The 16434-nt window shown below is 40.5% G+C and overlaps 1 protein-coding gene across 3 annotated transcripts in view; it reads right to left on the bottom strand.

Moving 5' to 3' along the window:
- Positions 1–16434, bottom strand: part of LOC122835252 (A disintegrin and metalloproteinase with thrombospondin motifs 20) — a 92678-nt gene that overhangs the window by 56023 nt on the left and 20221 nt on the right. For all 3 annotated transcript variants that reach the window (XM_044124135.1, XM_044124136.1, XM_044124137.1), the window contains 7 exons: positions 14242–14325; positions 12475–12599; positions 12359–12399; positions 11994–12099; positions 7302–7448; positions 2931–3072; positions 1668–1772 (listed from right to left, as the gene is read on the bottom strand). In XM_044124135.1, coding sequence (XP_043980070.1) covers positions 1668–1772; positions 2931–3072; positions 7302–7448; positions 11994–12099; positions 12359–12399; positions 12475–12599; positions 14242–14325 — 750 coding nt within the window. The remainder of the gene's footprint in view (positions 1–1667; positions 1773–2930; positions 3073–7301; positions 7449–11993; positions 12100–12358; positions 12400–12474; positions 12600–14241; positions 14326–16434) is intronic.

Raw genomic sequence — 16434 nt, 5'->3', positions numbered from 1 at the left:
AAAACAAGCTTGCCCTTTCAGCTGTAACCAATCAACAGATGACGATCACTCATCAGGAAGAAGCTCCAAAGAGGTTGAGAGGTTGTTTTTTCATAAAGAAAACCACTCAGGTTGACTAAACTCTCAGTTTCTCCCACATACAGAATGAGATGAGAACGGAGAATTCAGTCCAGGCACATTACTGTTTAGACTGGTTGTTGCAGTTGGATTAAGATGTCAGCCATCCCCTGTTAACTCCTCCTTGGTAGCCTATGCAGATCCAGGCCCTAACATGGCGAGGAAGGAGATGAAAGGATGTGAGACGTGGGCTCAGAGCGCAGGACTCGTAAAGGCCAAAAGGTTAAGAAGAGACGAGAGGCATCGTCCCTCTTCCTTCCTTTCCTTCTGACCTACATGCATGAACCAAATGCTAGCACCAGCCCACCATGTGCAGAATCACTGATGTTAGGTCCATCGTGAAACCGCTGGTTGCCACAGCACCTGGTCTCTGTTACGGCCTGACCGCTGACCCAATCACCTGCCTTTTAGAGAGGTCACAGGTTCAAAACAAGGTGGCTCAACTGTGAACAGCGGGCGGTATAGTCTTTTAAAACAATCCATCCTCCCTCTGTCAGTGTGTCTTTCATTTCTCTCTCTCTCTATCTCTTTCTTTCTTTCGCCCCCTTCTACTTCTGGGTTTCCCATCCATGTACACTCAGAGTGACCCACCCACTCAGCTCTGATTAGCATACGGTCCCAGAGCGAGGAGAACATGCGGGCAAAGGGCGGGTGAGGGGAGGGAGGGCATTTAACAACACAGGATGGGAAAGCTTCAAGTTTCTAACTCTCATCATCACCAGACTTCCCTTACATCAGTCTCTGCTACCAAAATGGAGTAACGTATGATGAATTATTCCATTTTGTTGGCAGAAACACAGAACCGGAGAGGTTTGAAACATCTTTTCAAGGAAATTCTGGCAGGTGTGAGCACTGCATTTTGCTTGAAATGCAATCTGGATCTCTTTGGCAAAGTAACGGAATGAATAACGAAGAAAAGCATTTGAAATTTTGCTCTCCAGCATCGGCTCGTTCTGCGTTTTCGTTTATTCTGAGATACAGATGTTTTTCAATCAGTGTGCTCCAAAGGAAAGAAACTTGAAATCAGCTATGCGAGACCATTTCAAAAGTATTCAAACCTCTTGAACTTTTAAAAAAAAAAAATTAATTTAACCTATATTAAATTGTGAATATACAAATAAAACTTCTTGGTAATGCTGACATAAAAAAAAAATAGGAGTTTCCTCTTTTCCAAGTCGGCATGAACAGAAATGGGAAACTGCATATAAACAAGCTTGAATGTAGAAGCTTGTTGAATGTAGAAGTTTGTTAAATGTAGAAGCTTGTTGAATGTAGAAGTTTGTTAAATGTAGAAGCTTGTTGAATGTAGAAGTTTGTTAAATGTAGAAGCTTGTTGAATGTAGAAGCTTGTTAAATGTAGAAGCTTGTTGACAGCTTCTATCAAGCTTTTATTGACAGATGTGAAGTTGTAGGAAAAAGTTGAAAGTAATTCATCAGTACCTTTTTTTTAATCACTGTAAATTTACCTGTTTCAACTAAGCAAGAACTGTGGTGCAGTAGGCCATCGTTTATTAAAACACGCATGCTTCAAACATACAGGAATGACTTACCATTCCATGACCGCACTCGGTCCCATCAGCCAGGGGCATGTGTTGTGTGCGACAGCCTTTGTGGTCCCCCTCTGCACTCGTACACCACAGCCTTTTGCACTGTTTCTGTGATGAAAATAAAAAATAAGGTTAACTTTATCAATGGAACCTGGATTGACAACTGGGGGAAAATCTCTACTACTGTGACAATTTTCTAAAACTAACAGATCTCACCTTGTAGCTTTTAGCACCTGATGAGTTTTGCTAGCATTGTGGCCTCTACAGGACTTTATTTAGTTGTCACTTTGGTTTTGAGTATTAGGTTTTTGTTTGACTTTAGCGTGTTTTGGACTTTGGTGCTCATGTCCATTTTTGCTCTAAGCGGTGCTACTGCTTCACATTTTTCAGTGTTTCTCTGGATTTCTGTGTATTTTTTCCAGTTGCTTTACCCTGTGTGGTTTGGCAACTATTGATTGTTTTGTCTCCATGAAGCTCAAATATGGAGACAGCAAAGAGGAAAAACTTCATCCTCATTTTTTAAATTTTAAAAAGTGCAAACTTTAGCTTACTCAGAATGATTTATTATTATTTATTCATTCTGAAAAATACAAATTTAAGTACAATCACTTTCAACATGGTTAAGTCCCATTCAGACTATGCTTGGAGATCTGTGTTCGAAATTAAACAGTCTACAGAGGAGAAATTATAAATATTCCCAATGAGTAACGGTGGATAATAAATAGCTAATAGTGCGCTATTCTATCATTCCTGTGAGAAAATCTCCTATTGAATTTGTGATTGTTTCACAAACTGGTTAAAATCATTGTAATGTTCTTCCTGTTATTGCTTCTCAACGAATAACTCTGTATTCTCTGGTGCTCATTGTGACGTCAGTCTCTTTGAAACATCCGCTTTCTTTCTCGTAATGCCTCATAAACTCCCACAGTCACCATTTCTTTAGCATGAAAGAAGAAATTAATTGCTGCAAGCACACAGTTAAACCCGTCTGGGGGAGAAAGTCCGATTAATAAATGAAAACCGTATAAAGAATTTTTGACAAAAATGTAAATAAAACATCTTTTTTCCTCTTCAAATTGACACTCGTTTCACGTTGTTCAGTTATCTTTTGAGAGATGCTTGTCTCTTTTCCCATCAGAAACCTTGTTCATTGGAAGTTTTCTTAAATTTAAACCTGCCCAGGATATGTAAAATTTGGGCTTCATTTTACTCCCTCCGACGTCCTAATGAATTTTTAATTTGTTTTATATATATATGTCGGCTTACCATATAGGGGCAAATTTGGGAGCCAGGCCCAAACATCAGCTCGCACTGTTTGTTGGCGTTGTATATCTGGCCCGGCAGGAGTGTGGGAAGCTCATACGTTCTGCCGACGGGCTCATCCAGGAGGCACTCCCCGTATCCGGTGCTGACAGACGGGAAGAGTGTGTATCAAAGAAAAAGAAACAGAAAAGCACTAAGACTCACCATAGCTACCATGAAATGTGCACTCACTGGGCAGTTTTAAGGTACTACAGTATTTCATGAGCCGAAAAAGGTTAAACATCTCAGTGTTATGTCTGTCATAAAGGCAAAGTAAACATGTCTGTGGGTGGTCTGGACAGTTACCTAAAGAGACTAACTCCTTCGAGTCTGTTGGTAAATATTGTCTCTATTAATATATCACATCACTTAGAAAACTGGGTCAAAACAGCCTTAGACAGCAGAATGAACAGGGTTTATCTTTTGACAATAATTATGATCCTACAGGGCTTTTTTTTTTTTTTAGCTGAAACAGTAATTTAGAATCCCATAGCAACTTGACACAAGTTAAATCAATTTGTGAATATTTCTGTATGATAAAGGATTGTACTATAAATCACCTCCACCCTGAGCCACAAGGTTAGGAACAAAGAGGCAACAAAAGCACAGCTGGACCGAACGTATGCGCGCCAGCCGCCTGCATGTAAAGTCATCAGCCTTCACGGCCGTGAAAAGGCTCCCATCAAACATGTTGGCAAAGTGAGCCGAGCCACAAAGGACCTCTTCTTTTTTTGTTTACTCTGGGGTGGGAGAAAAAAAAGAAGAAGAAAAAAAGGAGGAAACTCTCCAATGAGACGTCTATAGATGTGTAATTACACAACATGTCTGCACCGCTCTGACGATCTCATCATGGATCGAGCGGCTGAAACACCTGCTTCACAAAGCAACCAGCTGATGTGACAGGCCAATAATTATATGGGATTATCCGGGGTTACAGTCACTTTGTTTCTTTGCCCTTTCATTTCCAGAAGCGAGGTATGACACTGCGGCGTACGAAGCCTGCCAGCAGGAGCGAGTCTCCATACGAAGAGTGCAGCAGCAGCGGAACGTACTGCTAATGGAAAATAAAGGGCAGCTTGTTTCCATATTTAGCAGCGTCTTTCAGCGGCTAATCATCTAAGTGTCCTGACCCATGTGATTATTACAACCAGGACCATCAGAGACAGAAGGGGTCATTGTGATCTTTTTTCAAGGGAAATATAAACTTTTTTATTATTTTTTTTTTTTTTTAAGAAATCTCAGTTTCTGAGTCTTCAGTCTTACTTCATTTCCAAAATTGCACAGAGACTGCAACGGTCACATGAAGCTAAACAGCAGCAGGTCGTCCATACAAGTGAAAAATAAATAATTAAAATTGACCAGACTCCAGCTGGATAGGAAAGAAAATAAAAATGTGATTTTTTTTTTTTTTTTCTTGATCAGTGCATGTTCCATACTGGAACGCTACCAATTTGTACTGTAACACTCTTCATTGTGGATGCTGCCACTGAATGAAGAAGACATAAAAGCACAAAAGCTGCATGAGGCTGTTAAATATGCAACCATTTTCTAGATCAGAGCAGAGAGATACAAGTTGTAGGGTACCGATCATTTTCCTCGGCCGCTATTTTAGAACATTTGCTGTTTTGGTCATTTTATACCAAATGTTTTGAAAATTAGCTGTCTGCAGTAGCTAGGCGAGCAACAGTCTGAGATTTTTTGGCTTACATCGACAAACACAGAGCCCGAAAAGTAAAGAACAGCTTCGTTATTTTTGATGTGGCCACATAGTAGAGCTGAGATAGACTTTTCATCAACTTCCAGGTGCGAGAATCTGTCACACAAAGATTCCAGCATAAGCGAGACAAAGAGAGGGAGAAGAGGAATCCTTTGGCCTGTGAGGAGAAAATGTTGAATTGGTAGAGAAGACCAGAGTTGAATTGGCTCTTTATTGCCAAAACACTCATGTGCTTGACCAGGTCAGCCCACTGAGCACAAGTGGTACTGTAGAAATGGCGGGTGGAATCCATGTTCCCTTATTGTTGGGTTGAGAAAAACCCAGTGGACTTTTCCCACCGTACGGGGCTGCTTTTCTCTATTTATACCTACATTTTACACCGTACTGCCATGTCAGAAAAAAATATGAATAGTTAGAATGTGCGCTTCATGAGGCGTAGTTGTAAAATTAAAAGTATCTTTTGAAAATAGCCTTTAATCAGGTGTTAAATAGACTTTTTGGTGTTTTTCTTATCGGTCTGATGTAATATTGTAATCTCAAGCATTGCTGGAGGTTCCAAAACCATCGTAAACAACAGAAATAAAGATTTGGAAACACCCACATGTGTCTAATAATTTACAAACCATCTTTCCCCTAGTGAAATGTGGTACTGAAATACTTGAATTCTCAGTAATGTCCCAGTTTATTGAATGTGACTGCATGCAGTGCATCTGGAAACTATTCACAGTGCTTTTCGCATTTTGTAGTGCTCCAGTCGTAATCACGTGAATGGGATTTCTTTGTTTTCAATTTTCAATAAATTTGCAAAAAATTATCTAATTTTTCAGAATGAGATTTGTTAGAGTTAGAGCCTTTCGGAATAAGGCTCTAACATGATAAAATATGGAAAAAGTGAAACGCTGAGAATACTTTCTTGATGCAGCGTATGTCATGTTCCTGGAGAGTTTTTCTTTTCCTGAAACACTTTTATAACGCACCAGTAATGAAAAAAAGACATCGAAAGGGATTCTCCTTCATGTTTTATTGCCTGACTGCTCAATGCTAAGGTCATCGCTGACTGGAAACTATGCGAAGCGTGACTCCAAGTGAGGCAGCGCCAAACTCGTCTGGTCTGCGCACTGAAGATGCATCTGTTCAACCAAAAAAAAGGCCGCTCTTTGACAGAACGGGCCCCCGCAATTACCAGTGGAAAAGTAGGGGAGGATGGATGAAAGGGTCATGTCGAGGGAGGATCTTACAACTGGCATTTCCCATTTTGAAAGAGAAGTCCTTTTAGCGGGATCGCTGACCACGATGCGGGCGAGGAGTTACCGAGCGGGAGGCTGGCGAGAGCCTGACGTCCCGTCTGAGTGGAGAGATTTCTGAAGGAGTAGATTTATGTCTCAGGTCAGCTGAGGCTGAATTCCTCCCCCAAAGCCCCTCACCACCTCCACCACCCCAGATTCAAACAGGAAATACTCTTTCAACACCAGGCAATAACAACTCCGCACGGTTTATATTGCGCCGACCTGCCTTTAAAGTTCTGACGGAGACATAGGAGCTATTTGTGTGGTGGGCTACGTCACGAGAGAAGCTGCAGCCAAAAGAGAGAGGAATGTGCTCTTTCTGCTTCCTCAGAAAACCAACGCTTTGAAAAAGATTTCGTACCCCTGAACGTTGTCCGTTTTTTTTTGTTTTTTTTGTTTTGTTTTTTCATGTTACCACCATAATTGTCAGTGTGTTTCATTAAGATTTTACTCAACAGCCCTTAGTTAATTAATATAGCATTTTTCCACAGAAGTGTGAATGCAACCATTTCCCAGCCAGTGTTCAAAGAAAGTCTCCCCGCAGCATGACGCTGCCACCGCCATGCTTTACCATGTAGGCCAACAAGCTCAACTTCGGTTTTGGTCTGATTAGAGCAACTTCGCTTGCAGGTTTCTCCGTGTCGCCCCTGTGACTTGTGGGAAAGTTTACATGGAACGTCTTAAGCCTTTCTTTAAACAGAGCTCTGTGAGGATTCCCAGGCTTTTGATGTTTCATAACCGAGCCTCGCTTTAAACTTCTCCACTTTATCTCTGTCTGTATCTGCTCGGCTCGTTGTTCACTACGCTGTGCAGTTTGTTCACCACAGATCTCAAACAAACCTGTGAACAGCTGCATTTAAGCTGCTTAAATCAAACACAGATGGGCTTTTTTTAAAATAATTAGGTGATTTCTGAAGGAACTTGGCTGTAGTGGGAGGTTTCCTATCATTAAAGTCTCAGAGTTGGTATATAACAGGGAGATGAAACTCTTGTGGCACAGTGTATTGATAAAACCCCATGAACAAAACTGTTAAAACGTGAACAAATTGCTGTCTGCATTTGATCAGTACTTCTTAAAAATCCAATCAGTTTCAACATGTTTGCACAATGCTGTAATTTGGCAGTATACAGACGAAAACAGTTTTGTTAGAATAATATTACCTTGTTACGTGTCCATTCATTGTCTAAAGGGCCACACACAAAAAAAAAAAAAAAAAGCCAAAGTGGCCCCGGACTGTGAGATTGACAAATGTGATCTATAAGATCCCAATAAAGTAAATGAGGTTTGTTGAGAGCAAAAAAAAAAAAACCAGAGAAGCCAAATGCACCTACTCTAGAAACTCTGTGATGTATTTGCGACTGCACTTGGACCACGACCACGGGTTGGTGTCGTAGTTGAGGGTGGGAGCCATGACGTGATACTGGTGCTTCATGCCCGCCTCTCTGCACTTGGGATTGTCGTCATGAGGCATGTTGAACCTGAAGTAGAGAGTTGTAAAAGGAGGGATTAGACACACGTCTTTAAAGGTCTTATTGAAACAAGAGCAATCCATTTATCAGGAGAGATACTGTTACCATGCAGCTCAAACACCTTTCTCTTGTTTTGTTTTGGGGTATTTCCCCCCCCCACAAATACATCTTCTTTATTTGAGACATTCCTAAACATTTAAAACTTCTTTACTTCTTGCCTTTTAATGCAACTTTAACTGACCAGTAGGGGGAGCTACTTTTCATGCAAACTGCCACTTTGCATCGATCAGCTTCGATTAACGTCTCTACGCTGGTGAGAACCACCTCCAGCTCACCCCTCGGAGGCCAAGGCTCACCACCTCACATTCTCAAAGGGCTTAAAGCAGGGAAGAGGTAGGAACACACAGATACACTGCAGACTGAAGACCTATTTTATGCTGCAGTTTTCCCCGCAACCCATGAGCGCTCCGAAAGAGCGACCCACTTATATTTATACACACAGGAATCCATGCAGCTGTATGATGTCTCAGATGTTTATAACAGGATGTGGGCCAGCGAACGTACAGTACGGACTCCGGTTCTGTTGCTGAGGGTCGGTCCACACGGCCACAAAAACAAGATCCAGCTCGACTGGCATGAGGCCCACCCTGCAGGGGCCGAAGGCCTGAGGGCAAACGCCCAAGAAACTATTAAGCCTCCGGCACAGTCAGCTCTGCGCACGCAAACGGGGCTGCTGCTGCTGGATAACACTAACAAAATCAAACCTGCCCTGAACGGGACCAGCAGGTAAACTCCAACGATTAAAGATGATGAATATTTAATCGTAACAATAAAAAGAGGATAACGAATCAAGTTTTTAAATCCTTTTATCATATTGTGTCATGTTATAACCAGCTGGGCCTTTTGAGGTCATAGATACATTTTGATTTATCTATTCTAGGGCTGGGCGGTATGGCTTAAAAATTTTATCAGAATTTTGCAAACCGGATCCGATTTCAGGGTTTGATCATTTTTTGTTCTCTCTTTTTTTTCTTAAAACGTACGCAACAATATCTTCAAAAAGTGGCTTTTATTTCAATCATTCGTTCCGTGAGATGTGGTACAAAGCATAAGGGTCAGGCTATAAAAATGAAAAAAAATTTATTATTTTGAGAATATTGTCATAAAATTAGCAGGAGAACGATGCGATTTTACCAGAAGAAAATCTTAAAATCATGAGAAAAAGTAATAATGACAAGGAAGCTTTGATAGAGTTGTGATGTGACAAGTACAGTCTTCGAAACAGACTCAGTCGTTTGAACGATCATTTCAAAGTCCTGCTATTGACATTAATAATAATTTCATGTTGATGTGTTAATTAAAAGATTACATATTTTCTTATTTATAAAACTCATACCAAAGTATAACTTCACAAGATGCTCTACATTCCTCACTTTATTTTTTTAATTATATTCCTTATAGGAGTTCTCATAAAACTTTATTCTCACATTATTTTGACTCTACTGTAATGCGGCTTTATTTTTGCATTATTACGACTGTGTTCTGGTAATATTATTACTTTGTTTTCGCATTATTTTGACTTTATTGTTGTGCAACTTTAGCTCTTGTAATATGACTTTGTTCTCGTAATAAAATAAAACATACATTACTTTGTGTTTCAATACTTTTTCACTATGTTTTGCTAATCTCCAGTCAAATTTCCTCCCCTTCACAAAAAGTGATGAAGTGATTTAAGAGGGTTTAGGAGATTCGTCTCACTGGTAAAAAGGCTACATTAGCTGGAAACCGTGACATGGCAGGCTTTTCGTATAATTCGATTGTAAATCGCACGGTTTTACGGCAATATCAGCAAAGGACAAAATTCTGCTCACGGAATCCACAAAGTCACAATTTAATTCGTGAGCTCTTCACAAAGTAAACCCATTATTCCAAATCCCATAATGCAGTTTTATTAGATGGATGCTCTGCATGAGAGAAAACACGTTTCACTAATTAAATGACTTCGAGCAACGGCTCAATCGAGGCATGGCTCCGTGAAACGAGAGGCATTGCTACATGGCGTCTGCGTTGTTGAAGGCGATATGAGCCCTGAAAAAGTAGCTTTGTCACAGCACAACCACTAAATGTAATATATTTAGGTTTTATATGACAAATGGTCATATAGATGTGCATAAGTGTGAAGTGAACAAACATATTGCATCAAGTGTAGCATGCGGCCCCCTTTGTCCAGTCCATGATGGAATGGTTTGATTTAACACGTATTCATATGTTAGAATGGTCCAGTCAAAGTCAAACCCTGAATCCAGTTGGGAAAATGTGTGATTGTTCCATCCAGTCTGACTGATATGGAACTATTCAACGAAGATGAAGTTGGAGTTGCCCAAGCGTGACGCCCCCTACAACCCCCCCCCCCCCCCCCCCAAAACAGAAATATCATATTTTGTGTTTAAAGTGATTACCTACATCACTTTTTAAATACCTATCAAGTGACGCCAGTCAAATGCCCACGATGGCTATTAGTGGTCCCATCCATTAGGCTGGGATCTTACTCTAATCTGCAGCGCTCTCGGGCGACTCCCTCCACCCCACACTGGCTTTCCCAGTGCGCTGAACGCACCGGAGGGCTCATACCGCCATCAACTCTCAGCGAGAGTCTGAGCCAACTGGGCCTCCAGCTGCTTGAACTTTAGTATAAACAGATCCACATGAGATGGGAGCGAAAAAGAAAAGAAAAAAAAGAAAAAGAAAAAAGAGAGGCCCTTCCATCTGCAGTTACTCTGGCTCAATCGCTCCACTGGAAGAATGTGTGAGCGTGAGGGAGGAGGTAGAGAAGAATATCTGCCATTCTCGAGCCGCGACTCACACACTGACACTGGTCCTTTTCACTATCCGGAGCCAGACAAGAAAGGAAATCTCTCCTTTATTTTCCTGATTACACTCTGCAAAGTAGGTGGGCAGGAAGAGACAAAAGGAGAAGAAGAAAAAAAAGAGAAAACTTGGCAAAAGGGTGAGCTCCGCAGTGATGGAAAATCACCTATGAATTAAGCTCCTCGTCTAAGGAAGAAGTAGACAATAATGCTTCTCAAATTGCACCTTATTAAGATCCCCTGAAACCAGAACCGCAAGATACAGAGGTAAAACGTGATTTTTTTTTTTAGAGGAATGCTTGAAATAAACAGCACTCCACACTGGAGATAAGGTCATGTGTTTTGACTCGGCCATTTTGAGACGGATAATTCATACAGGTCGTTTTCTAACGCGACACATGTGTCAAGTGTGTGCTTGTTATGGAAACAGCATCTCTGCCAGACACGCACGTCACGACACCGCGGCTGTCGCTCCGCGTTAGACGACTCGCACACGATGGCGCTGCGACGTCCACGTGTTGTTTCGTGCATCTTTGGGGGCGATAAGTAAAGGAGAGGACGGCTTACGAGTGAGAACCCAATAAGTAGCCTTGTGCTTGCTCTTTGTCTGTAGCAAGCGTTAACGCTTCCACTCATTACAGAGCTATAGCAAAACGACAAAATTTCAACGCAAAAACATGAAATCTTACCAGGTATTTTAAGTCTAGTTTTTAGTGCAAATCTCTTGAAGTAAGGCAACACTAACTTGCAAGCATCCAGCTTGTTTTAAGTCAATAATTCCTTAATTTTGATGGGAAAAAGGCACAAGTATTAAGTGAAATAATCTGCCATCAAAATCAAAAGATCAAAATTTCACTTAAAGCTTGTAATTTTTCATGAATACTAAAGAATTGTTGACTTAAAGCAAGCTCCTATATGTTGCTAAAAAGTTACTTGTAACTTAGTTTTGCTTATTTCAAGTGCACTAAAATATTTGGAAAAGAAACTAAGCCAAACAAATACTTTGTAAGATTTTTTTTTTTGTCTTTTTGTTTTTGCAGTACATAAAGGTGAACTGAAAATGTAAAAAAAAGGAATGTAGCCAAGTACATTTACAAATCATTAGTAAGTAAGTCCACATGTGTAAAAACATAAGAGTGTAATGGCATATAGCTGAAACTGGATTTTATTTAGGTGGCATCAAAGTAAATGGGGCTGGATATAAATGGCTGCCCCTTAGTTTAGTGTTTTTATTGTAAAAAGAAAGTTATTCAGCACAATTTTTGTCCTTTCACTTCAATTGTGTGATTGTTTGTGCCAGTCTTTTGTTTAAACCACACTGAAGTTTGTCGCATTGTGACAAAATGTGAATATTCTTGCAAGGCACTGCAGGGGGCTTTTCAATCATATCCACACTGAAACCCATCTAACCTTGCCATTGTCAAGGTAAAGCCCCCAGGACTGACTTGATCTGTATTATAGAATATTGCAGGCCCACGTGTTATTAGGAGACTTTTTTTTTTTTTCTTTTTTTTTTTTACTACTTTATTATGTTTTGCACCTGTGGCTGCTGCACCCTGCATCTCTTCATAAGGGAGCTTTTGTTGTCAAGGTAGTCTGCGAGGGGTGGGACGGGGCGTGCGTGCGTGCGCGTGCGTGTGTGGGTAGAGGTGAAAGAGGTTGCTTCGGGCTCTATGCTGCAACTTACACATGGCCCAGCTCATGAGCGATGGTGAAAGAGGCACTAATTCCATTTTCTTCACTGATGGAGCAGCTGCGGAACGGATCACACATGGTGCCGAGCTCTGCGAGTCCTATACAGAAAGACACACACACACACACAGAGAGAGAAACTCACAAAATTGCAACTATTTGAAGGAAAATGCTTACCTGTTTAACCCCACCCAACTCTTATTATTATTATTATTATTATTATTATTATTATTATTAGCTGACCAAGAGCTACGGAATAGTTTGGGAGTGAGGAGAGAAATTTCATAGAAAGGAACCTGAAGATGAACATATGTGTGTAAAAAATAAAATAAAATAAAATAAATAAATGGTGAAGTTTACCTAAAGTGTCACATTTATCTTTTGCACGGCAGATGTCTTCCCTGGAGAGAGAGGAGAAATAATCTTCTTACGCGAGCGCTTGCTTGAAGAAGTTGGCGTTTTTCTGAAGGACGTACCTGGTGATGAGAAGCGCGGTGTCGTGGTGAGAAGGATGGCCGTCGTCCTGGATGTTCTGGCTCTGCTGCCAGACACAGAAGTTGTGGAGAGTGGTGGCAGCGTTGAAGCTCACTGTGGGTCCTTCCTGTTTTAGTGGAGCGGGGGGGCCAACACATGCAGCGATAAGATGATGCCAGATTTATTGACTCAAAGAGACGGAATCAGTTAATTTTATGTCTGTCAAGAGACTGGAAGTAGTTCCTATATCATCGGAAGTCGACAGCGCTCTCTCTGGTTCCTCTGGTGCTGAAGCTAACAGCTAAACCTGGAGAGACCACAGCTAACCTCAAGTGTCAGCAAATTAATTTATAAACCCTCAAACTTCCCTCCTGTTTGCATTAGATGGTTCTTTACAAGGAAGTAAATGATTTTCTTCTGCACAGTATGTAGCTGTTGGAGGCAGTCCGCCACCTGAGATCATCCTATGTGAAACACACACCAAGCATGAAAAATATCTCTGAAAGAAACTGTCTGCTATTAAAAGTAAAGTGGAGTAAAACTCAATAGAATATAACTCACATGACAAGCGTCCATGCACACACTCACATCTACGAACAACTTAGAGTATTCAATTGACCTGTGAGTTATGTTTTATATTGGGGGAAGAAGCCACAAAAGAGGACCCAGAGAGAACCCACGCATGAACATGCAAAGTTCATCCAAAAAGGTCAGGTTTCAAACCCAGAACCTTCTTGCTGCAAGACTTTTGTCCCTGATTGGAATCAGGGTCAAAAATCTTTATGTGGACATCTCTAGAATCTTAATAATCTACTACAATGTGTTTTCTATCTTACTTTTTAAGACTGTAGAAGTCTGCTTTATGTTAAATAAAAATCCTAGTAGAATGATCTGCCGTAGTTAAGATTAAAATTAAGATTAGTGCCTCAACTCAAAAACCCCAAATTGGGCCTTTAAGTTCCTGCTGAATAAAATAGGTTCTCCTAAACGAATGCGTCACTCACCGCAGGTGATTTTATTTCGTTCAATCAATAAAACAAACCAATTGAATTTTATTTAGACAGCACATGTCAGCAGCAAGGCATTTCAAAGTGCTTTACATCATAAAACACAAAGTCATGCAACATAGAATCAACAATCGAAACACGACATTAAGTCCAGTGCCATCATTAAATTTGTAATTGTTTAAGTTTCAAAGGCAACTCCAAACAGCTGAGTTTTTAGTCGAGATTTAAAGGAACTCTGTGTTTCAGCAGTTTTGCAGTTTTCCAGATTTGTGGTGCTTAGAAGCTGAATGCTGAGGGGTCTGGAAGGTTGATACAGCAACAGCAGATCTTTAATGTATTGTGGTGCTGAGCCGTTCAGTAATTCATAAACTAACACCAATATTTTATAATGTATTCTCTGAGCTGCAGGGAGCCAGTGGAGGGACTTTAGAGCTGGAGTTATGTGCTGTTTCTTCCTGGTTTTAGTGAGAACGTTTTATTCTTTCCACCTTCCTTATTTTACTAACCGCCTCTCTGTACATTCATGCATGTTTTCAAAATCGATAAAAGTCCAGAATGCAGGTGCTTCCCCACAGTATCACCTGTTCTCCAAGGAGACCTCTCATGAGATTTGAGAAGGACAAGGAAGGCGGAGTCATTTCAAGCAGGTTCCTTGGGGAAGGGGGAAAAAAAAACCCACTCCAAACCACAAACACCTGCGATGATGTCAGCCATATACCAAAGACCCACATATAGGGAGCATTGAGGGCTAGTTGTACTCACCTGCTCATTGTGGATGATGACTAGCTTGACTACCATGATGTTAATGAGGTTCCCTACACTGGGGTCCCTGTACACCGCTGCTACCTGTAACAGAGACGAAACACACAGACAAAAAAAAAAGAAAAGATGTGGACAAAATCTCCACTAGCCTGCCCCCGGAACACAGTGTGTCATGTTTAGAATGAGGGGGATGGAAACAACTTTTCTGTTTCTTGCAAACTGTTCTTTTGGCTTGATTTGGTTAATGGCAAAAATGCCTCTTTGCTTAAGATTAACGGGCAAGATATCTCGTCCCTCTCCTGCTGTTCTTGAGCACCCCTGTCACGGTTGGCCAGCCGTCTCCTGAGGCTGTGTCCGGCCTCATGACAGGAACTCATTAGTCCACCATAAACATTTAGCTTGTCTTAGCCTGAGGGGAGGCAAACGTGGCCTCGGCCTACACACTGGGAGCTTGTCTTTGCAAGCTCTTACTTTAAGAGTGACATATGAGATGTTGGTCCATTTCCTCTCGCTCCAGTGCGTGCTGTTATGTGAAGGCACTGCAGCCTGCAGGATCTTTGATAAGGCAGTAACTAAACACAAATGGAAATGTAGCATTAAAAAAAAGAGCATTAAAAAAGCATTTCAAGAAGCATTAAATTGCAGATAAATGTTCTCTGAGCGTTTCAAAAGCTAAAAGTTGTTCTGTCACAGAGTACATTTACAGTTTCAGTTAGACGTTTGCTTACACCTATCTTCGACGTGAATATCGAGGGGCACATACTGACAGGACAAATGGCCTCTCAGAAACAGTTTGAGGGAGAAAGGACAAAGATTGAGTTCGTTTGAAACCCTAAAAACTGAAATGTACTTTTAAAAACAGTCGCTTATCGGTTTTTATGAGCATCTATGACGTAAAATCAGCTTGTTCTGCAGTTGCAGTGATGTTGTTTTACTTATTAAGAGAACAGAAAAATAAATCCTTTTTTTCCAATTCATCCTTAAAAAAATTCATCCTTATTTTTAATAAAATAAGGATGAATTTATCTGGTTAGCAGAAATTCCTGTAAATGTAGTTAATTATGTAGATAAAAATGTAATTAATGGGGGAAGTGGCTAGTTTGGAGACTAAGGACTAAAAGAAACAAAAGTATAGTTTGTTATTTCTAGGTGACACAGTTCTAGAAATTACAAGGAAATATTGCTAGAACAATACAAAAACCCACTAAAATTTAAAAAGAAATAACCTTTTTTGCCTCTATATTTATGAACAATGCTCTTTTCTATGCATTTTGGTCAAAAGTATTTGAAGTCCAAATACCCACATGTGGCTCCAGGCTTCATCTCTGGACAAAGTCAATATCTAGAGCAATAGACACATGTTATGTTTAAAATAACAAAAGTATTTCTGCTCAAATAAAAGAAAATTTCTGTATATGTTTTTAAGGTTTTCACATCCTGGGACTCTCAGACTACTTAGACCTGTGCAACAAAAAAATTAGCACATCGGCATTTATCACTGACCGTACTCTGTTTAACAACAACACAACATTGACAATCATTGCTCTCACACAGGTTAATAAGTTCTTTAAATCTACTGTTAATGAAACCGGACAGAGGTGGCAGAAGGAACATTCAGTCCAGTCCATCTACCGATCCCGTTTCACACCGTTTGACTGAGACGTTTAATAATTCTGCGAGTAGATTAATTGTTAGACGACCTCGGGACTCATAAAAGGTCCAGCGGCCGAGTCGGAGCAGGCCCAGTTAACCGGGCCGCTGTGGCTCCGGATGCATTAAGTCAAAGCCGCCACAAGGTTTACAACCAAGATTTCTAACTGTAAACTTTGAGCCTTTAAACAGAGTGTAAATATTTTTTAAAAAATCTGTTCATATTTTTACCCCTTACAAATAATATCTAGTTATGGAGAAGTTTTTCTCTTTTTTTTTGCTTTTTTTTTTTTTTTTTGCTCTGGATGTCTCTGTGCTTTCATCTTTTCTTTGGCACACTTTGCCATGTGGTTAGATTTTTCCGGATGGGTTTGCTGTTGCACTGCTCACCGTGCAATCTGGGGATGTGGAAATCAAGAAGTTTTGTTTTCTAGCAACTGAACAGATTCGCAACGCAGAAATGTAAGTTCAGCACAATTTTGAACTGCTATTATATTTACAAAACAATATTTTTAGATGTGTGATCAATAAGCAATCAGCAAT

The sequence above is a fragment of the Gambusia affinis genome, linkage group LG08 (genome assembly GCF_019740435.1).
Source record: "Gambusia affinis linkage group LG08, SWU_Gaff_1.0, whole genome shotgun sequence".
NCBI classification, from domain to species: Eukaryota; Metazoa; Chordata; class Actinopteri; order Cyprinodontiformes; family Poeciliidae; genus Gambusia; species Gambusia affinis.
This window is presented reverse-complemented; position numbering and strand designations above follow the sequence as displayed.